Source organism: Rhineura floridana, chromosome 10 (genome assembly GCF_030035675.1).
Source record: "Rhineura floridana isolate rRhiFlo1 chromosome 10, rRhiFlo1.hap2, whole genome shotgun sequence".
NCBI classification, from domain to species: Eukaryota; Metazoa; Chordata; class Lepidosauria; order Squamata; family Rhineuridae; genus Rhineura; species Rhineura floridana.
In genome coordinates this window covers 38,501,192-38,527,226 of record NC_084489.1, presented here as the reverse complement: position 1 = coordinate 38,527,226, position 26,035 = coordinate 38,501,192, and the positions used below count along the sequence as shown (strand labels likewise).

General features: G+C 39.9%; 1 protein-coding gene across 3 annotated transcripts in view; it reads right to left on the bottom strand.

Moving 5' to 3' along the window:
- The window catches only part of SKAP2 (src kinase associated phosphoprotein 2), a 162,442-nt gene that overhangs the window by 121,339 nt on the left and 15,068 nt on the right, over positions 1–26,035 (bottom strand). For 2 of the 3 annotated variants that reach the window (XM_061585999.1, XM_061585998.1), the window contains exon 4: positions 18,150–18,257. In XM_061585999.1, coding sequence (XP_061441983.1) covers positions 18,150–18,257 — 108 coding nt within the window. Of the gene's footprint in view, positions 1–4,433; positions 4,487–18,149; positions 18,258–26,035 lie in introns of those variants that run through there. The other variant, XM_061586000.1, reaches the window with a different exon arrangement.

The window sequence follows — 26,035 nt, the reverse complement described above, 5'->3', positions numbered from 1 at the left end:
GCCCAGTATTGTCTACCTGACTGGCAGGGGCTTTCCAGGGTCTCGAGCAGAAGGGTTTCCCATCACCTGCTACCTGATCATTTTCAGGGATTTGAGCTGAAATCCTCTGCATGCAAAGCATGTGCTCTACAGGGTATGTACACCTCAAGCATGAAGTTTCCCCACAAACCTTGAAGTTTCAAGCATCCCTGTAAGGTAGCCGATACTAAGAGAGTATGGAAATTTAGCATACGCAGAAATGAAACTTTTCCTAACAATTTGTAGGTACAAAGATTTTAGAACCTCAGACTTTAATGAAAGCTGAAAATTACTTCTCAGCAATTTGACAGAGCATCTAAAGAAAAGTTCAGATAAATTACATAAGAAAGAAAAAGTACTTTGAGATCTTCATACAAAAAGTAGGAGTGCTTTTAAGACAATTAAATTATTTCCCTTCAGGCTCTGTCTTTTCAATTTGAGCTAATGACACCATTTAAGGATGGTCCATTTAACTGAGGGTCTTTTGCAAAGCAGACAGACAGAAGGCAATCTGGAAGTGTTTTGCTAGGATTTGCCATATTTCAAAACTGAAACCTGAAATGCTTCCATCAAATTCTTAGTCAAACATTCATCACCAGAATGAAAGAGTAATCTCATAAGATAGATGTGTTGCAGCTTTTTTAGAAGTTTCTTCCACATTTTTTTCTCCCCTAGAACTGGACTGAATTTTATCCTAATGGGTAATTATGACACTTTGGAGTACAGTAATAATGGTATCAAGTTGGATTAGTCTTTACTCCTGCCTCTAGAGGGAGCCCAAATCACTTCTATTACTTATGGCTCCAAGAGCAAATTTCCTGTTTCTACTCTATCACTATGTAAAGTACTTTAGAGTTTCTATAAGAGGAGGAGACTGTCTAGCCTGTGCCAGGCATTTACCATACAACAGTGACAATTTTATGCTTCTTCAAAAGCACATCTGTTTTGTCTGCTCTTACAATTATCTTGGAATCCATGCAGATATCCGGGAATCCATGCAGATATATCACCATAGTATGCTTAGCATCCACACACAGTGTAATGGAAAAGCGAAGCCCCATATGCCCTTTTCTCAAAAATTTCTCTTTGCTTTGAAACACAGCAGCCCTGCTGAATATACATAGGCTCTGACTTGCAGACCCGCTCATTTCTGCACATGCAGAGCTGCTCATCCACAAAACTACTGGAAAAACATGCATGTACAGCAATTCCACATGCTTACTGGAGCACCCACAGAATTCTAAATAGGACTGAGCAGCTATAGACCAGAGGTATACCACACTATATCACTGCCAGCATCTGCATCCTCCTGTAAAAATGGCAACATTGTTGATTCTGAGGCTGAGAAATTAAAACATTTTTCACACAATTCACCAATATCTTCAGCTGCATCATTACTTCACTCGGGCTTTAATGTTGATTAATGTTTGCAGTTTTCCTTTGCAACTGAAAAAGCAGATTAAAAATGTTTGTTCATGATGCAAGGACAATTGTTTAAAATACTGTAAATGATGCAGGTCCAGCGTAATAACAGAAGATATCATTCAGTTACTATTGGGATATGCCAGGTTTCTGTCTTTAAAAAAACAACAAACCATGTAATTATGTTAATGTTAAACCACAAGTTTATGTAAAGCCATAAAGTTAGTTGTTGCAGACTCCCATATCCTTTTATTTTAAAAGGCTCACAGTGCAGCCCTATACATGTCTATTCAGAAGTAAGTTCCATCAAGTTAAATGAGGCCTACTCCCTAGTGGTGGTGTTTTTTTTAACACACATGGCTCGGGTAGATGGTCTTGAAAGAATATGTGCAATGTCTTACTGAAACAGTCTAAGCCAGAGTGGGATTTCACTAAGACTGCCAAACGTTGAGGGACAGGATTCAAATACCCCACACACCTCCTCTTTGTACCTTTCCATTATTAAAGCAGTAGAAGCAGCAGCAGCAAAACAAATTAAATGTTTTTAATTTAGAGAAGTTGCAGAATTCAGCTTTCTTTGGTGCAGAATTTGGAGGACCTGACCACAATATATTTATCTTGGTACACACCATCCTGGAAGTGTCACACCATATCCACCAATATATTATTCCATGGGAAAACTTCTTCTGTCGTAAATTTACACAGGAAACACCAAAACCACCAGCAGTTACAGATATGGCCATGGTTCTTCAAAGCACAGTGGCAAAGGGAAGCAATTTCCCCATTCCTGGCTTCTTCATTGAATTACAGTGCTTCGTTACAGATAAAGTAATCCTCATTGTCCCACATGGATGGGCCATAGCACAGCATTAGGGGACATTCTGCAATATAAACTGCTACTTTTCTGTGTTGCACTATTTTTAAATGTAGCACAGTTTGCTTCTCAATGTGCAAATGGCCCAACTACACCTAAAGCTGTTGTGTACTCCAGAATCCACCATGTACAGCTAGCACTGCATACAAATAACAGTACGTTAATTTGGCTCCACAGTCTTTGATGGTTTCCATTATACTTCATCCCATTACATTACAATGCATAGAAGTGGTTAAAGAATTCACAAGTTAAAAACAGAAGAACCTCTGTTAACTCTCTAAGATTAATGACATTACAAAAATACAGTGGGGAGCTCCTTAAGATGAGCGTGATTTAACACCGTTCACATGGGAACATAAAATCGTTTTGCTGAAGAAGACCAAGATACCAAGATCAATCTATATCAGCCTTTTCCAACCTGGTGCCATTCAGATGTTTTGGACTACAACTCCCATCAGCCCCAGCCAGGGAAGGCTGATGTAGTCTATCATTCTATCTTCAACAGCCAACCAGCACTCTTTGGGAACTAACAAGGTAATCACGTGTATGATAGCAATCCCTGTTTATTCACAGCATCTGGCATTCAGAAATATGGTGTATCAGTTCATGGAGGTTCCATTTAGTTATCATAGTCAATAGCTGTTGATAGATCCACCCTCCGTGAACATAGCCAATTCTTTTTGATGTCATTTAAGCGAGTGATCATCACCACATATCATGGTAATGAATTCCGTACATTAATTATGTGTTCTGTGACAAGTACTTCCTTTCCTCAGTCCTAAGCCCTCTGCCAATGGACATCATGAAATGACCCTGCATTGCAGTATTGTGTGAGAGACACCAGTTTCTTACTATTCTCTTCACAACATTTGTTTCATAAAATTTCCCTTATATTTGTTTATTTTTAGATATAAACTGAAAAGATCCAAATGCCTTTCCACAAAGGAGACCAGCATGGAAAATAAAAACCAGATGACCTTAATAGAAGTCGGCAGAATACAGCAGAAAAAAATTATTCCTGACATAGAAAACTACAAAATAATATATAAGAGCATTAAAGAGATGAACAATAGATACAGCAGTCTACCCAAATGGATGGATTGGACAGTGACTCCACCAAGTACTTCTTGCATAAGCAACTGTAACTTGTCCCAAACAAGTGGCATTTTATTACTATTTATTATTATTACATTTATATCCCAACTTTTCTCCAAAGAGCTCAAGTTGGCACACCTGGTTCTCTCCATTCCGCACTGTATTCTCACAACAGTCCTGTGAGGTAGGTTAGGCTTAGAGACAGTGACTAGCCCAAAGTCACCCAGTGAGTTTCATGGCTGAGTAGACATTTGGACACTAGTCCAACATTCTAACTGCTATACCACACCACAGCCATTTGCAAATATAAAGGATAGTCTGTTTAAAAAAAAAAACAACTTTTCTTACACTGGTCAAATTCAATATCCAGCTCAAGTATTTTTGTCTCTAAAATACTAAATTGCAATATTGTAACTGTTGTAAGATACCATATTGTATTCTATAAATAAAACTAGTGAGATACACACCAAATGGCAGCGAGGGTATCTGCAGCATGGGCCAAGTTGCCATTTTAGAGAATGGATTTTTCAAATGCAAAAGAGAGACAGCAGAGATAGAGTCTATCATCTCTCTTTTGCATTTGAAAAATTCATTCTCTAAAATGGCAACTTGGGCCATCAAGAGACTTTTTCTTATGTCTTTTCCTTGGGGGATGAGTCATGGGAGGGGAAGAGCAGATTCTCCAGATGCAGGACATTGCCCGCTCACCCCGCTTCAGATTCTGATGGTACCTCTCCTATCCTCACTGGTGAAACTGTTCAGGAGCAGAAGGTAAATAAACATTCATATATACAGACACAGACACCATAATGATAGTATAATCATAATAACTCCACTTGTATGCTTTTTCAAAACCAAAAATCCTCCCAGACAGCCCAAATAAATCTAATGATGCCTCCAGCACATAATGTGTATACAAATGTAGACATAAAGATTGTCTATAGATTGTCTATATATGCATCAATAATTTGCCATCCCCAGCTTCCCTGCCCTGTTCCATTCTCCCCTGAGCTCTGGTTCTTACCAAGCAAGAACATTCTTGGTAACTTTGCCTGCTTTTGTTATTGTCAACAATCTTGCCTCGGTCTGCTCTCCAGTGCTTTATCCAGCCAAATTTTTGCTGTTCCCTATAACAAAGTAGTCCCCTCCCCCTGCAATCTCAAGCAGCCAGTGAACTACCAAGAATCCTCATATTCTCTCCCTTTTAAATTTCCATCCCATGCTAGCAAAACAAAGCTGTGTTTTGACTTCTGTGTTCCACTGCGCTGTCCCCAAGGTGAGGAGGGCATCCTTTCCTCCATTCTGAATCTCCCTATCACCCAGTAGCTTCTCCGAGTGATACCATCTTTGGATAAACCAAGCTGCAACCAAGCAGCTGCTCTGTTTCAAGGGGCAGTTTGGGACACTTTGTTGTGAACCGCCCAGAGAGCTTCGGCTATGGGGCGGTATAGAAATTTAATAAATAAATAAATAAATAAAACTGCATGAACACTATCTGAAATGAAATATGTATTAGAAGTCCTGTTCCACCCCCATGCTCAGCAAGCGTAGCGGGGTTTGCAGCTGCACCAGGAGTACAAGTGCATAGCATGTGTGCTGCGTCATTCAGGGGCGGGGCTGGGTGCAGCCTCCTTGGTTTTTCTTTGCACTGTGTTTTCAATTCAGCTATTTCGGCTTTTAATCCTATTTTATCTGTTTTGGCCTTGGTTCATTTGGGATTTTTACATGTTTAAATTGGTGGATTTGGTCACATTAGATGGGTATGTGTGGGAAATTTCACAGGTTGAGCACTGGAGGGTGATATCCAAAACTGGCTTTCAGGCTTGTGGGGGACTGTCGGCTAGGTAGGGATCACCTTTGGGGCTAACCTGTACCACCTACTCAGAGTTGTGAGGCACTGGGAGTGAGTGAGTCAGGCAAGCCTCCCTACCCATCCAAAGGGGTGAGGCTGATAGAAGGGGGTGGAGTTAAGACCCCTTGTTACATGGCAGGGTGGGTCTCACCCAGGGGATTAGCACCTCGGTTCCCGCATAAACACACTGCAGAGAATTGCTGAAGTTGAGTAAAGTTTATTAATGTTTAATAAGTTTAATAAACATGCCCCAAGTTTTCACCCAACTTCAAGCCTCTTTATTTCTTGGTTGTGGTTGCAAAGTACTGTCTCTGAACCAGAGAAAGTCTTACACACCAATAGGCTTAGTGAACATTCCTATACAGCTCTGTGCATGCCTAGCCAAACAACCACCACAGCAACAGTGATCACCTGTTTGAAAGCCCAAGATCAATTCCCCTGACACAGGTAATCAGCCACTGTCAAAACTGATAGCACTATCTGACACTGTCCAAACAGTGCCCAATTCAGGAAGTATGTATTCACCCCTCAGGAACTGCACACAGATTTTTTTTTCTCCTCCCCCACGTGATTCATGATCCAGCAGAGGATACATGTGAGGAATCCTGCTGTTGTATTACCCTGGCGGTTCAGAGAAAGTCTACCCTGAAGAGAATCTTCAGTCATCCTTTCTTGTAAAAGACAAAATGGATTGTCTGCACAGCTTTAACACAATACAAAAGGTTTTTCCAAGATGGAACAGAAATGTGTAGACAGAAATGTATATACAAAGCGTGCTTAGGACACAAACGCAAAAATCAACTTTTACTGATTGCTAATGAAACTGAAATTCTAATTAGCAAGACTAGGGTATTAACCCCAGCATTCTGGCCAAATACCAAGTTGGATAATTACATAGTCCTAGCCAAAAAAAAACAAAAAAAAAAACCCTTTGTCACTTCAATTAGATAAGCTATTCCTCATTTCCTGGCTTTAAAATGTTCTCCCGGGTTTACAATACCACTGTGACAGCTTCCTAAGTTCCACCCAAGAGACAGCTGGATTTGATGTTAACACAATGATATTATCTCTAGGGCATAGATTATATTCTATAAAGCTCTTCACAATATTAGTATTGTGTTAAGTGTGCTGCATGAAAATATTTTGAAGAAATAACTCACTAGCATACACAGGACTGACAACATACACCTATCCGCATTCCACAAAGTGAGACCTAATTGGTGCCCAGATGTATATATGGGAACCTCAAAGGGAAACTTATTTTGGGAATCAGAGGGGGATGTGGGGGAGCTTCTCTGAACTGTGCTACATAAGCAACTTTCAAAGAGACATTTACATAAAAATCAACTAGCAAATTTAATAAAGCCCTTCAGAATACAGCAGTAACATTCCATTGTTAATACCACATTGTTCTCAATATTAATAAAGATGGAAGAAGCCCCAAAAAATCACTTTGTCCACTAGCAAATAATTTTATACATCATAAAAACACTGTTGAGTCTCATACTTAAAAATAGGCATGATGTGCATGGGTATTTCAATTCCAATATAATTGTTATTTTCTCCAATGCTACGTTTAAAAAAATACTGACAAGGCTAAAATTTATTTCAAAAAGACATTCAGAGGTATTATGTCAAACTTCACTTTATATCTTGCAAAAAGAAAAATGAGTAGCTGCATAACCATGTACATGCTTACTCAGTTCAATGGGACTTACTCCCAGGGAGGTGAATACTGGATTGGAGCCTATATCAGATCCACATAATTATTTAAAAACATCTTGTAATGCACTCTCAGAATGATTTCAATAAATTAGTATTTTAAGCCAATTGATAAATATTTATCTGGATAAAGATGGCTCCATGTAAAATTACAAGACTCCTGTCAGATACTGCAGATCTATACTAATGTACACAATTTTTACTATTTAATTTTTGAAATATTAGACATTTAAAAAAACATTAAATTACAGGGGGTTAATTTAAAATTGAATCTAAAATCAAAGATTCAAGACCCTTAGCGATCCTGTTTCAAATATCACAACATTCATACTATCATGTCCTCCTGGTGCTATTGTAACAGAATTATTAAGAATTATCACATGGGCAAATAGAAGATTCTTCCAAAAGATTTGACTATGAATATAACCAAAGTCAGAACACAGCCAAGGAGTGAAGAAAGCCATAAAGCCATAAAAGCCAGTGTTATTTCCTGATCTGGCCTCTTAAGGTCATAAAACTCAAAGCATCTTTCCCCATCGTCTTCATTTACTTCTGTCTTAACTATTTGGGTAATAAATACTTTCATCTCCTGACATGTTTGCTCCCACAGGCTCCATTTCCTGTGGAAATGGTAAATTCTTTACATATTACCATAATAACCAAACACATAGATGCAGCATTATTATGGTCAAGAAGAACTGAAGCGTTCCCCTAGATAACACACATGGGTATTAAAAACCTTATTCTGAATGGAAAAGGTTAATCTGAGTATAGTTGTTTCAAACTGCGATGAGAATATATTACAGTATTTTGACTTTGTTGGTAAAATATAATGTGTTAAAATCAGCAAAGAGAACATATTGCATCAGTGCTCCGCCTTCAAACATCATTATCTCAGGCATTTTTACAGCAACAATGTAACCACTAGAAATCTACAAATACAAAACTGGTTGTAGACTCTTATGGAACAACTAAGGCGTCGTTTGCCTGTCAGGCGACAATAAACCATTATTCCGCCATCACAAAAAGTGCGGGAGGAGGGGGAGAAGACCCATTGGAGACAGTATAGTTCTATGGGTTGTGCAAATGTGCAGTTGCTAAGAGGCAAATATGCCTCTTGTAATCAAATAGCCCAGCTCAGCACTGCTGCTGGCTTGGGGCGAAAAGCAAATTCCACCAGCCACAAACTTAGAAACAGTCTTGAATTATTTGTTGCTGACCGCTGGCTGAACCCTGTCCTGATGAGCACCATCACCATTAGCTACTTCTCAGTGTATTCCATCACCCAATGGCAACAGCAGCATGCTACAGCTCATGCTACGAGAAATTGATCAAACAGGGTAATGAAACTATTTCTTCACAGAGGTTATTTTAAATGAATATAAATATTTTCTTTCTACATAATTTGCCACAAAAGGTCACTGAGCTTCCTGCGATTCTAAAGAAAAATGCAGTAGAATTCCTATCTCCATATTTGAGTGAAACAAACTATTTTTGTAGATTTAAAAAAAAAATGATGATGACATAAATCTTAACGGTCTGGCAGTATCCTATACAATTGATTAGAGGAAACATTTAAGCTGCATGTTTTAGTTACAGCTGAAAAGATATAATGCAATTTCAAAAAGGATGTATAACCATTCATGACTTAAGTACTATTAACCTTCAACAAAGGAACATTTTTGCTTAACAGCCTAACCTCAAACACACACTCACACACACAATCTGAACACATGCAGTTGGGATCCAAAGAGTTTTGCACAGTGTTGCATATATACACACCCTTGCATGCTGCAGCTCTCAAATCAAGCAGCTCCAGTGTGGCAGTATGGAACAGGAAGAACCACCTCCCCACACACTCTGAGTTCACACAGAAATGTTTTCCACTGGAAAACAGGGCTCTTTGGATCCCAGTAACATCACTAGGCTGAACACACCTAGAGTTACCAGGGTGAAATATTTAAGGCAGGATTAGTGGTTTTCTACAGAACCCTTCTTCACATTGAATTTTGCAGCTGTGCTACTGAACGCTAGTTTAATTCACTTACCATCTAGGTCAATTTTAAACTTTGGCAAACTGCAAATAGAAGACAAATTCCTTCTTTCTAGCCAGCGTGTAAATTTTCAAGTAAGCTGTTCAACAGTGTCTTTATAAAAGTACAATTAAATAATGAATATAATCAAACTCCTTCACCCATTGTGGCAAGAAAATACATGCAATGATGAAATCTATCCAAATGAATGCTGTTGCTTACATTTAGGAAAGAGAGGAAGTGTGACCTATAAAAAACACCAAACTTTTCATGAAGTGCTTTAATAAAATCAGTATCAGGGTTTACATACACCCCAATATTGACATAATCAAAACTGATATAATAAAAAAGGAATCACAATGAAGCATCTGAACAATGAGATAAACTATACTTTCTGTTCTACACTCAAGCTATATTGTGCTTTATAATTCTCATTTTAGAAAATATTCTGAGGCATATGTATCAGAGCAGGTGTGAGGGATCTTTGGCCCTTCAGATGTTGGTGAAATACAGCTCCCATCATCCCTGGTCCTTGGCCATGCTTGCTGGGGCTGATGGGAGTTGTAGTTCAGCAATGTGTGTTTTAAATTATTGTAACCTGCCTGGGTTCTCTGGGTGAAGGGTGGGTAATAAATTCTAGTAGTAGTAGTAGTAGTAGTAGTATCTGGAGAGCCAAAGTTCCACACACCTGTATTAGAGAAAGAACACACCATCTAAGGCAGCCTTTCCCAACCAGTCTGCCTCCAGATGTTGTTGGACCACAATTCCCATCTTCCTGACCATTGGCAATGCGGGCTGAGGCTGATGGGAGTTGTGGTCCAACAACATCTGGAGGCTCACTGGTTGGGAAAGGCTGATCTAAGGCATAGATGGCCAGGTTCTGCATTTTCTAAGGCCAGAAATCCTTCACAGGCTGTATATTTAGGTCACTGCCATCTAGAGGTACAGGCCTCTCATATTTGGAGCACATGCACACAGGTACGGCTGAGACAATATGTGTAGCCCAACTCAAAAGTGCTGGTTTTGATTTTAAAGTTCTTCACAGCTTAGGACCAGGGTGCTGGGAAGGCCATGTCTCTATATGTACCCATCTATATTACCAATTAAAATCAATAGTACAGGAAAATTAGCAGCCACTAGCAGAAGAGCTCTAATGAGCTGTCTAGCCATTTGACAAAGTCAGTTGCAACAGCAAAGGAGTCATCACAACTTCGAGTGCCAATGAGCCAGATGGCATTACTGGAAAAATTATGCCCACAGACTGGCAGCTTGATCCTGTGATTACTGCCCAAGGGAAGTAGTAATGAAAACAAGGAATAGTTAGATGTGATGGAGTAAATCAATTATCAACAACTCACTGCAGCCTTTTTTCCCCCAGATTACTTTAGAAACTTGTCCTAACTATCAAGCACCTGGTAGGTGTACAGGTTCTCATCAGTTCTGATGACAAGATAACTGCCAATGAAAAGGGAGCAGAATGAAATATGTTTTTGTGGTTGACAATGCAATATCTCCTCCTAATTTTGTAGCCAGCAATTATTGAGATTAGTTAGATGTTTTTCTAGGCTCAGCCATGAAAACCTTCCTACTGACATTCAAAATATGTGCACTGTGAAGCTACATTTTGTTTTCTACTCACAGAATCATTTGCCAAAACATCTCTTTAAAAACTCAAAAGCAAGTAAGGAAATTTTAAAGACAAGATCTTCTACATTTTGGTTTAGGAATCACAGAGTCTTCAGAGTTCTGGTCTGCAGCCTCCCCAATTCAATCCTACCCCCTGCAAGGCAATTAAGTGGTGGGTTTTAAGCTACTATTGGGGCTAATGGGAACTTTTTTCAAGCCTCATTGCCACAGGGAAATCTTGTTGAAATCGCAGCTGGTAAGGGCTAACTCTCGCCTTATTCTGCAATCTCAGTGGCCTTTGTTGTGGTCTAAGTGGGGTGGGTAGGACTTGTACCTTTTAAATATATTGTCAGATGATTATTTTAGTTTTTGTTTTGTACTGGTTTTATCTGATTTTAATGCCTTTATTTGTACTGTGTAAGTCACTTTAAGGCACCTGATCGCAAAAATGTGACCGATAGGTATCATCATCATGAAGATTCTATCCCACTCTAATGGGAGGCTTTCTTCGAGCCAATTGCTGCATGCGGACAGGGGTGATGGGGGTGACCTTCACACATGAGTGGATGTGTGTGTTTGTGTATGGGATGTATGTGAGTGCGGATCCACTTTTTGCTATGGTCCCACTTGCTTTTTGCTTTGGCCCCATCTGCTGCTGGCATGTTAGCTGCCTTGGGCTCCTTTGACAGGAAGGGTGGGATATAAATTTAATATATAACAATAATAGGGTATGAGGTTCTCAGGCTGAAAAAAGTTCCCCAAGCACATATACCCTACATGCAGAAAGTCATTTCATTTTACAGCTGAAACTATCTAAAGAACTAAACTTTTCATAAGAACATAAGAGCAGCCTTGTCAGATCAGGTCAAAGCCCATCTAGTCCAGCATCTTACTATCACAATGGCCCTATGGGATGCCCACAAGCATCATACACGATTAAGGCTGAAATGCTATCTAAAGTGGAAAGGGGGTTGGGAATACTAGATCAGCATGACACCCTTTTCCATTACTTGAAAGAACTAGACATTATACCAGTTTTTTGTTTATTGAGCCTCTTTTCCTTATTCTTGTGAAAAACAATAAGCCAAACAGCAATAACATAATTGCTTTTCTGAAACATCACTCACTTTAAGGCAGTTTTGAATGCATCAGTCAAGGGCAGTCACAAATCCTGCCACTTGCATGCTGTTATAACCGCATAGCCAACTATTTGCAATGAAATAGATGGTAATGCACAGGGACTCCAACTGTAAGGCAGTGCAGTGCAGCACAAATGAAGGAACCAAGCCTGTGAGAGGCAACAGATGCGCAAAAAGATGTCTCAGATAACTAAAGTTTAAGATTTGGCAGTACTAAACTTCAAGTATGATGATTTGGCCAACAATGGTCAAAAAGTACTGAGCACATTTTCACCCTTAAAAGCCTGGTGACGCTTTGGAGTGCGTTGTCATCAGTACGCTGATGACACGCAGCTCTACTTCTCCTTTTCTTCTCCTTCAGGTGAGGCCGTCGATGTGCTGAACCGTTGCCTGGCCGTGACAATGGACTGGATGAGAACTAACAAACTGAGACTCAATCCTGATAAGACTGAGATGCTGTTGGTGGATGGTTTCTCTGATCGGATGGTGGATATATACCCGGTCCTGGATGGGGTTACACTCCCCCTAAAGGAGCAGGTTCGTAGTCTGGGAGTCATTTTAGACTCTTCCCTCTCACTTGAGGCTCATGTAGCGTCGGTGGCCCGGAATGCGTTCTACCAACTTCGGTTGGTAGCCCAGCTACATCCCTATCTGAGTAAGGAGGACCTCACATCAGTGGTACATGCTCTGGTAACCTCGCGTCTGGACTACTGCAAAGCGCTTTACGTAGGGCTACCTTTGAAGACGGTTCGGAAGCTACAGCTAATGCAAAATGCGGCGGCCAGACTGGTAACAAGAACCAAGCGGTCGGAGCATATAACACCTGTTCTGGCTTGCCTGCACTGGCTTCCAATATGCTTCCGGGCCAGATTCAAAGTGTTGGTACTAACCTATAAAGCCTTATACGGCGCAGGACCACGATACCTGTCGGAACGCCTCTCCCGATATGAACCGGCCCGTACACTACGGTCTACTACGAAGGCCCTCCTCCGGGTCCCGACCCATAGGGAGGCCCGGAGAGTGGTGACAAGATCTAGGGCCTTCTCAGTGGTGGCCCCCGAATTATGGAATAGTCTCCCCGAGGAGGTCCGCTTGGCGCCGACATTATCATCTTTTTGGCGCCAAGTTAAAACCTTCCTCTTCTCTGAGGCATTTTAATTTAAGTCAACTTAATTTTAAACTGTTGTATCTGATTTTAGAGTGTACAGTTTTTATATACTTTGTTCTATTAGATTGTGTAATTTTATTGTATTTTTTTTTATGTTCACTGCCCAGAGAGCTATTGCTAGTCGGGCGATATATAAGTTTAATTAATAAATAAATAATAAATAAATAAATCATACATTCATAGTTTGATACCCCTTAGAAATAATTCCCTCCCCCAAAAAATCCACATATCAAAAAAGTCTAAAACAAGAACTCAGAGACAAGTTTTGATTCACAGCTGAAAATGCATCATTAAGATGGCTTGACTTTTCTTTTTAGTCAAGTCACCTGAAGCTTGATTGGGTTGTCTAAGATATAAAATGAAGGGATAAACTTTACAACAGCAAACTTTTACAGGTGAAGGAAATGCCATCTCAACATGCTCTTATAAAAGCAATACAGATGAGGCCAACAACAAAATGTTTCAGGGAATCTGCACCTCCTAAAACAAGTCTTCCATGTCATGCCTTCACCGAGCCTAGAAGAGGAGCTACATACTGTATAGAGCTTGCCCAGGGGTGGGGAATGGGGGGCTGATAGAGATATCAATTTTCTTTCCCACTCTCTGAAGCCGTCCCCCAATGCACTATATATTGTAACTCAGACCCAACCTGAGTGGGGCTTTTTGTTGCAGGAAAGGGAACTTGTAGCTTTCCATTAGCTAAGGGGTATGAGTGAACAAAATTCAAGCCACAGTGAATCAGTTTTTAAGAGATCAATAAAAACTAATAGCAGACATTTGGCATACAAACATCAAACCTGTCAGGTATGCTTTAATTTGGATTCCTGCATTGAGCAGGGGGTTGGACTCAGTGGCTTTATAGGCGCCTTCCAACTCTACAGTTCTATGATTCTAAAGTCTACTCATAATTTCAATTAGTCTCTGCAAAGTAAGCATCAGCTTTAATGGCTAGTTCACAGAAGACTTTTCTCCTGCATCCATGCAGCCCCGATCACTCTTGAACGTAGTGTTGCATCCATGGGTGAAGCAGCAGGAGATGGCTATAGCCAGTAGCAATTCCTACAAGTGCAGCAGCTGGAAAAAAAGTGGTGCTACAACCATGAAACATACTGCTAAGTGAAACTGTATAAACCATCTTGTTCACACTTGCATTTTTCCAAGCAGTCATGGACACATGTATGACCAAATTCAGCTTAAGGCAGCTTGCATGGAAGAAAAAAGCTTGTTGCATGAAACTGCTGTAATTTTCCTCATATGAAGATCAAATTATCCTGTCCGTTTGAAAGCTGCAAACACATTCCCATTTCAATTTTTATAAAAAAAAAAGCTTGTCTCTTTTCAAGAAAAATAGCAATGCCAATTATGTGTGATTTGCAAATAAAACCATTCACTCTTGTTTTTCCAGTTTCCAAGTATATCAAAAGAACAGTTAGCATGATCAGGTCAAGGTCTATTCCTTGGCATGAACATATTACGATCAACAACAAATGTGCAACTATACAAGAGCCTGTCATTTGTTTTGCAAGAAAACCAGTCATCAATAAGTTTTAAAAAATCCTATTCAAAAATCAATTATCTGAAGTCTTTTGTATAGAGAAGTACCACACCTTTCAGACAACTGGTATTAATGAGCAAGCATGACTATAGAATCTCCATCAGTTTTTCTGACAAAGCTGCAACTACTCCAGCTTCTCATTGAAATTCCATTAATCTGGTACAGCCGGGTTCAGTGTGAAAATCAAAACTCCATCTAACCCTTTATCAGTTCACAATAACCTACAAGTGAACTCTGCCTGTTAGCATATAGCAAGTTATGATTTGGCTATCAATCAGTCTACGAGCCAATAAAATAAAAGCTAGCCAGGAACAGCACGCCTGGCAGGAATTCAGCATCTTGTTTTATTTTGAGGCATCTTTCTTGACAGTTCTTTCCACCTTCACCTCTACTTTCTGCACTACTTTCTCTAAGGTGCTTGGAGCTCTGCATTATGCTCCTCTCTTGCAATTTAATTGTTGCCAGCAATCAAGATAGAGCATCATTGAAGTATGCTTGAATTTCATTAGAAGATATAACTTATGCTACTTTACTACAGGACCTAATAAACTATAAAAAAAACCAAAACTCATATGGCTTGAGGGAATAACTGGAAAATTAGGTGGCCAATGGGGAACAGAATGAACTTTTGAACCAAGGGAACGGGGGGGGGGATATTTGTTAGAAAAGAAAGTGGGGGGAGGCGTAAGGAGACAGACTTTAAATACACAGAGATTTGGGGGCAGGAGGTTGACATTTTCAGGACATACGAAAATACACACACGTTTACACTTTATAAAATCGATCAAGATTTGGAACCTTAGCTGATGCCCAGCATTTGGCAACAACCAAAAGGACAAAACAACTTTATCAGATTTCACAAAAGGACCTTTTGGTGACATGAGCTAACTTGGTTATACTGAAGTTATTGTTGAAATAATTATCTTCCTTTTAATTAATACATATTAGTCAAAGGTAAGATAAAAGAGTATGATTTTTCAACATTATACTGTACATACAATACCCTACAGTCACAAGCAGATTATTGCCATACATTCTCAATTACCTTTTGACAAAATCCCCAAGTCAATCAAAAGCTGAATTACCTCTTTAAAACATCTTGAAAAAGATAGTGTTTAATTGTTTAGGTGTACTACAATTACTGAAGATGAGTGGCTTCCTTCTTAATGGAGAAATACATTGGCTACTAATTCCTAATTTCCCATTTACTGTCACCATGTACATTTTACTTGATGTATTGTGATTTCATGCTTCTACATAATGTACTTGCAAGCTTAATACCTGGTTTTGAATTTGAATATTTTAGATGTGTATGCTTAAACCTGCACATGGGACAATCACATGGAAATAGCGAAACAAAGTTTGTGCATTTAAAATGCTGATTGTTAACAAAAGCACGAACAACTGGAAGCAGTCTCAAGAGAAGTAATGAACTTAATTTGGGGGCAGGGAGAGATAGACATTAAATCTAACTTATTTCTCTATACACAGAAGCCTTAGAGATCTGCTATAGGGACAAAAGTTTAATTTTAAGATTTTTTTATCTAAAGAGAAGATACCAAATTTATGAAGCATAGCCCATAAACACAACTTGCACCATAGAAGGAAAGGCTGATATTTAACCAAGAGAGAAACAGCTAATTTCATATTTGCTCAGTTCGCACATCACAGTAAACCATAGTCTGAAATAAACTGTGGCTTACCATGAATGAGCAGCTTGCCAGTGCACACTGCCCCACTGCATCTGCTTTACATCTTCCCAAGTTAGGAAACAAACCATGGAGCAGCTGGCTTAGCACTACATGCAAACCAGTGCTTCTGCTCATTTACAGTAAACTGTAGCTTATTTTAGATTGCCACTTACCATGATGTATTCAAAATGAATTTTTATAGTATGTGTGGTAGGCAGTATAAACTTAATTGTATATAACTTATGGAACTATACCCCCCAGGGTCGCTTGCCAGACACTTATACTGTTGTCTATTTAGACACCAGGTAAAGACGTTTTTATTCTCCCAGGCCTTTTAATCATCAGTATGCTTATATCTTCATGGCATTGGTTTATGTGCCACCTCAATTTTAATTTTATAGCTGATGGTGTTTTCATTTCAATGAGGTTGCAAACCATCCTGATTTTTTTTAATTGAAAGGTAGTATAAAAATATTTTAATTAAAATAATTTAGCAATAGAGTTGGAATCTTGTTAAACTAATTATCTACATCTTAATATTGATGATAATGCTTAAGCATCAGCATTGTTCAATTCATTATTCACTTTCACAAACAAAAATGGTTGTCTATTTTTAAACAAACAAGAAGAAAACATTCCTCATGTCTCCTTCTTTGTACCAGTATTCAATATACCATAGCCATTAAACACATATAGCACCATATTGTGCACGAATATAAGCCACTTCTGTCTTTACTGTTTAATGCTTTGGGGCTGGAAGGGTACGAGGAAAGAGAGGAATCAGTCTAAGAACTGCACAGAATCTGTTTTGCCAAGAAATATAAGAAGGGGTAGTGAAAAGGTTATTTTATTGGTAACAGCTTTCCTTTATCCTAACACGAGGTGAATTCAACAGAACTGAACTGTTAGCACTATCCAATTTAAAGAGTTCTAAGAATAAAGATCTCATATTCTGAATCAGTTGTTAGAGCGTTTATCACTTATGCACATATTTGATTTATCCCTGTTCTGCCATAGACATAATTTTATATCTCATAAAAGCAATATATGTTTCCAAAGGGAATAATCTGAAAAGCATAAAATGTGGAATAGCATGTTGCAGGAAGCATATATTCATTCAGCAATTGAAATGGAGCTGCACAGTTTGATCATCATATGATGGCAAAATATATTACTTCCAAGTCTAAATTTTTGAACAAATAAATATGCATCGGAATGCATACACAGATTGAGATTTATCAAACATTGTCAAATAACTAGTAGAAAAAGGTTGCTACAAGCCATGATGCAATAATCGCTATAATATATTCTATCATTCTTATCTTCAAAATGTAAGAATGATTAAAATTTGATATATAATAAACTTAGAACTGGAAGAGAAACTGTTCAAATGTTAGTGCCAAAATGATTCAAATGAGAAATCAAACCAGAAAAAGTCAGTACATAAATTTGAAGACATATCGTAAGAATAATTAATTTAATTTTTTATAAAGTCATTCTGTTTGGTGCTTGCCACACACACACAAATCCATCAAATACACTGTTCCATTATTTATACAATAAATACAGCAAGCCATTAAAATAGTACAATAAAATTAAGTAAGACCTGAAAGTTGAATTAACAAAAGATTTGTCCTCAAGAAAAAATCTGAGTGTATCAGTCACCAATTCATTTGTGAGAGGGCAAGGAGGAAGCCTGATCAATCTATTTTGCTACTGAAACTAAACAAGCAAACATGTTGTGCGGTTTTAACAGTTTCACTGTAATTTTTTTTAGCCACTAGAGAGAGCTCTTCAGTTCCTTAAGCTTCTTGTGAAGGTATGAAACAAGGCCCACTTGATTCACCATGCATCTGTTTCCCAAGAAGTACACACCAGTTCAGAAACGTTGGCCACCAACAAAATGACCGAATCACTGTGATTACTGCACCTTGAGATAAAGAAAATCACTTACCATCAGAGGGGCCTTCATCCTCTTTATCATAGCGGTCAGATGCTAGAGAGAGATTGTCCGGAGGCACAGGGCAAGGGCCTTCATGCTCTTCTCCATCTTCTAGCTCTCCTGCACAAACCAAATATTTATCAGTGGTTAAAGCATGCTCCTATCTACACATTTATCACAATCTGAATTTCAAAGTAAACCATGACAACGATACAGTCCTGAAGTTAGCTTTTCCTTTAAGCTGTCTACCTCAGAAGCATATTCTGATAAAAATTACAGGAAGGTATGAGACAGGAAGAATTGAATCCAGAGTTAACATCCCATTGATTTCAATGGAGCCAAGTTCAATCAACTTTATTCTGGATCCAACCTGAAGTGTTTGAATGAGGAACTGTCTCTGGAGCATGTTTATAAGCACTATCAACCTCCAGATGCTACTATTCTCATAAGTACCACCATGTCCCTTCCAAAAGAAACCAAATGCATCATTTCCTTTATGAAATAAGGGGTGAGGGAGAAAAGAAGGACCATGCTTTATTAGTTACAAGCAATGTGGGCTTGATGTACAATTGGTAATGTAATGTAGTCAGGTTTCCTTGTACTAAGCATTCATTTGCTGTTGCAGCTAATCTTGGCCATGTGTAGTATGACATACCTGTGACATGAATGCTTCATCACCCATCCACCTGGCAATCAACCACCATCTATTATGCCACCCCTCAACCCAATTTTCAGCAGCCTTGCAGGAGTGTAAAAGCCACATCCTAAACTCAGCATAGATCCACTCAACACATGCACTTGGTCATATAAACAGACCCTTTAGTCTCTATTGGTTGTGAAATCCACGGCTACTTTAATACTTGCTTCACAGTGTTTTTGCAGCAATAGCCAACTAAAGTATGTCACACCAAACCTTGTTACTATTATGAACAGAGGTTAGTAAATAAACTGAAAATGCCCTCACCTCACGTAACCGCTCTTCAAAAACATTTACCTCCTTAAGCTCTTTCGAGGAAGGACAGAATACAAGTAATAATGCATGTCCAGGCTCCACAGCAGTTTAAATCCTACACAATAGCTGTTCGTCCAGATTGCCTTGTGCTTCCCCCAAAACTATAACTCCCAGGGCTCCTTTGTGATCTAGATATGTCCTAACGGAATCCTCCACAGTGTACAGAATCAAAATAATTGCAACTATTTATGGCAAAAGCGTGAGTGTGCCTTCTTAGCATCTTCCAACCTCTGGAATGCTGATGAAAGCAACATTTAAAGTATAAAGAAAGAACAGAATATTCCCATGTGTTCTAAAAGTACAATCTCATTAATCCAAGATTTCCAGACTGAAGTTTCAAAGTGCTGCTTATACATGACGAAACTCTGTGAATTTGAATAATTAAGGCGTGAAGAAAACCAGAAGGATCAAGTAACAGAGGTGTCTTGCAACCCTTACCCCAGTCACAACCAGCCACAACCAAAACTCCAGTCTTTCAGGTGACCATCCTAGGAAGTATGCATGCATATATAATAGATATTGATACATAGCTCTTTGGGCATGCTAAAATTAGTACCATATGTATTCGTTTTCTGTTCTGTTGACTTACCATGGCTTAAAGAATAATTACTTATTTCCAATAAAAATAATTTCCAGGTAAAGCTTTTAATGTTTGAATGAAGCATTTAAACCACATTATAGAAGCACTCCCTTGCCCCAAATCAAACGTTTCCATTAAAACACCTGGGGGAGGATTCAGAGTTATTTATACTGCACATAAAACTAACAGAGTACTTTTTTGTTTTGTTTACCAAATATCAGTCAAAGACGGTAAATAAGATCCCTATCAGGTTTATTTATTTACAATATTTATAGCCTGCTGTTTGTTGAATAATTTCAATCCCAGAGTGGGAAACACAATAATAAACATAAAAAATATAAAAATTACAAAATCAGATGAACAGATCCAGTAAACGAATTCACAATTCTGTCATACGACAAGCAAGCAAAACCACAATGAGGATAAAAAAAGTTTCCAATTTAACTAAATACCTAGGTAAAAATCACACATATGACATTCAAACAGATTAAACAACCAATAGTCTGAACAACAACTCCCCCTTCAAATTTTTGCACTTATGGCAGCCCACTCACTCCCCCCTACTATCTCTCACACAAACAGCAGACTCTCACTCTGTGGCCTTTGAGCAACTTAACACCTTTTACCCCACTCTCCAAATCCATCCAGGTTCTCATCCTGAGTGGTATGAATTGTTGCCAACAAGCATCCACGGCAAGAACCTCCCACCCCTTGTCCATAGTAGCCACAGAGCAAAAAGCAAACAAGCAAAAAGCAAAATAAGCCATAGCTGACAAAACTCACAGGCCTCAAGGTCAGCAAGGAAGAGCATTAGAAAAAATTCTATATAACCCACATCACTGATGCTACCCAACTCACACTGTTGTATCGCCATGCCATCCAACAGCTGGGGGATACCAAGATGGACCTGGCAGGAAAGGCATGGGGGGCTAGGGAGCTCCCAGGAGGGAAAGGAAGAGGACTGAAACAGGCAGAACCAGCTCAAGGATGGGCATCCCTCCTTTTCCTCAGATATGCTGGGAGGAATTGGAACAGCAACAGCAATCTGGGGTCAGCATCCAGCTCTTCTCTCTAACTCTTGCAGCTGAGACTACAGGCTTGGGTCTGGGGTGTTCTTCTCTTGCTTCTCCAGAACATCTGAAGAACCAGCCAAAAAGAATGAGGTGAGAGTTCTATTTCAGCTGGCTCTCCTCCTGCTTTAGCCTGCTCTTTGTTCCCTCCAGCTACCTCATCCACAACCTCACTTTTCTGTGTCTTCCCTCATGACAGCTGCTCTTGTGCATCTCTCCGGTTGGGTGGTGGGATGGGATTTGGGCAATGCTCTCCATGGGAGGGGGAGCTCAGCATGAGAGCACATGGCTGAGATTTGGGAAGCATGAGGTACCTAACTACCAGATCAGGGATGGAAAAGGCCTCTCTCCCCAAGAAGACCTGTGGGGAGTTGAAGACAATGGGTGGCATTCAATGCTAGTCCTACTCAGAGTAGGCTCATTAAAGTTAACAGGCATGACTAACTTAAGTTCATTAACTTCAGTGGGTCTACTCTGAGTAGGAACAGCACTGAATACCACCCAACATTGGCAACTAACCCAAGCCAAAACTGTGGATTCCTGAACATCAGCAAACTCTTTTTTCATTTCCATGTAATAAGGCAAATTGTCTTGGATCATGGAAGGCAAGTTTTTCTTTCCCCCGGTTGCTGGGGAACAACAGTGGCAGAGAACTTTTGATTTCATGCCCTGCTTGTGGTCTTCCCAGAGGGATCTGGTTAGCCACCGTGGGAAGCAGGATGCTGAAATAGATGGGCCTTTAGCTTCATCCAGCAGGGCTCTTCTCACGGACTTCTTTTGGAACAAGTACATTTGGATTCAGATGAGAATTTGGATTTAGCAAGAATTTTATGCAGAGCATACACAGCCCTGATTATGTTTCTTGACATTTTTGAGGATAGTAGCACAAAGAAACCTACTCAAAGCCTCAGAGATTTGTGGAAAGGCATTAAAAACACCAGATGTCTTTATATCTGCTAAATTTGTCCATTCAAAAAGCCAACGTTAAGTGGGCTACTTCCTCCTTGAAAGATTTAGACAAGATACACAGCATACTTAAAACTAAACCAAACATACCAGTGCACTCTTTCATACAACGGCTTTTCCTTCAACAAAAAAATGTTGTAAGAGCCAAAGAAAAATTCATGTGATGAAAGATGCAATCCAATTCACTTTAATGGACTCAAACTTACTAACTTTTTTTAAAAACTGATTTTACATATTTTTTCAACGGTTTTGACCTATGGCCAACACTCTACAGCTTGTGAAAGGGAACTACATTTGAAACAATGAATACTGCCCCTTCATTCTGTCAGTGGAGCCACTGTTGAGCAGCCTAACACCAAAAATGTGCCCCTTCGACAGGTGCCATGTGTCTACTAGCATACCTGAGAGGGGAAAAGAAATAAATAAAGCAAAGTGTTCAATTGGTATCTATGTAATAGAAAACTAAACTACAAAGGAACAATGAGCATCAGGTAAATGTATCCAATACAATTTGCAGGCATAATTGAAAGCATTACAGCCTAATCAGACATCTAAAAGCAAGGCATGTTCAAACGAAATGTCTACAGACTCATTAGCGGGCAGCCATTCCATTATAATCATGCATAATGTCAGCAATGCCTTGAGCCTGTGCCAATGACAACAGCATAAATTTTGCATCTCATTTCTGCAGTCATAAAATTAATGATCAGTTTAAAAATACTTCTTTATAAAAAGTTATTACACAAAGAAAAAGCATGAATGTGTCCCTGTGACATAGCCAGGAGGATAATTAAGAGGCTAATGCTCATTAATATGGTTTCCCCAGAACAACCTTTGATTTATCCTAGAACTTTAAAAAAAAAGTTTCATTAATTAAACACAGTTAATGGTTACCGGGGAAAAAAACACTGTTCGTATTTTCTTTCTTCCGTGATTTAATCACTTATGTTTTGCTAACAGAATATTTTAAGTTGCTCGCAATATGACACACGGTACCTGACCCTTTTCTATTAAAGATCAACTTTTCATTTGTAGTATTATTTGCTTATTGATCCTAACAGATAATGGTGTTGCACTAATACGGGAATCTAGACCCTTAACTCCATTGTTAATGGAAGCTCCCTTTAATTCCCAGTTATCGCTATAAAGACTTCAGATTGACTTTACATCAGCTAAATATCAAGGAATTGGTATTTTATAGTGCCTTTCCAACACAAGTAAACTCTCTCTGGCTCATAGTTTTGGCAACACATGGAGTTTTGGCATTAGGATTTGCCTTCTGCTGCAAAATCTGCAATAAAGCAATGATCCACATATATCTCAGTCAAACAAACTGTTGCTGCTGGGAGACCCCCAAATCCCATGGCATATGTACAGTATTCTCTGTCTAAGCAGCAACCTCGGAATGAAACAGCTCGAAAGTCACCTTAAAGAAGCCTCTTCATCTTTTGCTATTCCACTTTCCATAGGGAAAAATTTGCCACTTCGAAACAACTTCACCAGTTCTGTTAGCAAATTTACCATTATGCATGCACATTTATGAGGCAAGCAACATATACAATGTAGACACTTTGATTGCTGCTTTTACTTGAGTAAAAAAAATCAGCACATTTTAAAACAGATAGTTACGTCTATCCCCACTCTTTCAGGGGCAAGGGGGACTACTAGCTCCACAAGACTTTGGTCTGTAAATTCATTAAGCATGTTTCACATAAATGGGAAGCCCGGGTTTTAAACTCAAGGAGTAATTCCCCTTGCCACCAATGAAAATAGCTGAATACAAGGTAGCAGTGACTGTATATGAATATATGAAGCTCCTGATATAGGCATGTAAAGCACCACTTCCCCCAAAGAATCCTGGGAACTGTAGTTTATCCCTCACAGAGCTACAATTCCCAGCACCCTTAGCAAACTTCCAGGATTCTTTGGAGGAAACATTAAATGTATGGTATGCACACAGCTTATGTAAGGAGCAGCATATGTTCATATATGGTCACCGCTACTGTATTTTCTGTTATTTTCATTGGTCGTGTACTCTATCTAAGAGTCAAGACCATTAGCCCATCTTGTTGAGCAGGGGCATTATTAGGGGGTGGACCAGGCAGTCCAAGCCCTCAGTTGTTTGCACTGAACCCTGGAACTCTTGCCCCTTCTCCCCCCTTTTTAAAGCCATAATTGTCATTTACTTTAACATAAAGGGTAGCTGGGTGTGCCATGAAGCACAGTGCTGATCAGCCCCCAGCCATTCATCGTCTTAATTTGCCCAGAGGCAATGTGTGTCATGAGTTGTTCATAGCAAAGTAACAGCCCTGAGGCCCAGTACTGCCTTCTCTGATTACTGGCAGCTCTCCAGGGACTCAGGTAGAGGAGTTTTTCCTAACCATGCCGACATCCTTTTCTCTGAGATGCCAGGAACTGAACCTGGCACTACCTGCATGCAAGGTGTGTGTTTCACTACAAGCCACACCCTCTCCCCCAATGCTCCCAGATTACATAAAAGCAATAAAGGCTATATTAACCACAAACCCCATTATGTAGCAATTGCAGATTCTCTAGTGTCCCCCTTCAAAAACAAAAAAACAAAACAACTTTTGTGTCATCATCCAGAAGCACTTTGTGCCATGATACCGTAGCCTTAAAAAGAAGGCACAAAACAACACCATGGAGAGCTCAAAGTGAGCAACTTGCTCCAACAAAGGTTAGAGGTGGACTGAGACCTCTGTCTCCTAGGCTCCACCTCTTTGTGAGAACTGCAGTTCCCAAAGGGCCAGCCTTTTGGCCTGAAGGTAGGTTGTTCTGTACTTGCTGGGCTCCTGCCAGGTGTGCTCCCTGTGCTGTTGGGAATAGCAAGGTAGGTTGGGAGGCACTCAGTTACTCAGGCCCAGGCCCTGCGAGATGTCTAGCTCTAGTTCTATGGGCCCGGTGCTGTGGGATTTGGTCCAGGCAGCTCCTGCCAAAGAGCCTCAGATTCAGCGGGACCCTGCTCATCAGCCTCAAACTCAGAATGGCCTATGTCCTTCAGCCTCTGCCTGTGTCTTGATCTCTGCTGGACTCAGAGCTCATGACAAGGCATGGGGAACTTCCAGTCCGCAAGCCAAATATGACATCAGATGTGGGACAGGTAAAGGTACAACTGCAAAGAAACAACTGGGAACCTTATCTGAGTCTTTTATATTTGGCACAAAATGCAATTCTTGCTGGGATCAGCTCCACACTGGAGCTCTTGAGTGGAGCTAATCCCTGCTGCAAGAGGGGCTTGCTTTGCCTATGCAGTTTGAAATCAAAGTCCACAGGCAAAAGAACAGTTTTCCTTTGCAGAGTAAAGCTATCTGTGCAGACTTACCCATGATTGAACATGTCAGTACTCCATCACACACCCATGGGCATGGATCACACACAATGTTAAACCATAGTTTAAAACAGGGGTAGGGCATTTGGGTTGGCATGGTCCCAATTTGACCTGTGAGGCTGTTTCCCCTAAACCACAGCCACCCACACCCACTTGACACCATATGTGACATCAGGTGTGGGGCAAGTAGCGATGCAGCTGGATCAACTGTGCGACCAAGTTCCCCACGGGAAACTTAATTGCGCAGCCAATCCCTGCAGAAAGCAGGGATGAAGTCACCTGCTGAATCAGTTGAAGACAAGCCTGTTGGATTGGCTGCACAAACGGGTTCTCCGTGGTGAATTTCATCATGCAGCCCTTCTCTGAAGAAAACAGGTTTGTCAGGCCAATGCTTAATGCTCAAGAAGTCCTGAGCACCACGTTTGCAAAGCACTTTGCACAGCACTCCCCAAACACCTGATATGACAATGTCAGAATATTGACAGGTGGGTTGTCTCATCCACCTGTCAAAGTTGGCCCATGGAGGTGGAAACCAGGTGCATTGAGCCAAAAATGGTTCCACACCCCTGGTTTAAAATAAACTATGGAAGGCAAGGTGTGTTCTTGGCTTACAGCTCATGGTTTGTTCAGAGAGAAACACATTAAGAGCCCAGGTTCATATGTCACGACAAGCCAGACTGGTGTGATTCCTCCACCACACAGCAGAGTCAGGAGCAGGAGGAGCAAAGAGCTCGTGTGCATTAAACCACAGTTTAAAATAAACTGTGGTTTACATTGTATGTGAACTGGGCCACAGACTTACACTTTCACACAGGAGCATTAAGAATGCTTACTCACAAATTTTCTGAGTTTACACACCCAATTTAACCTAGTGCCTATCTAAACCCACATTCTGAGGAGTACAACTAGATTTGAATGAAG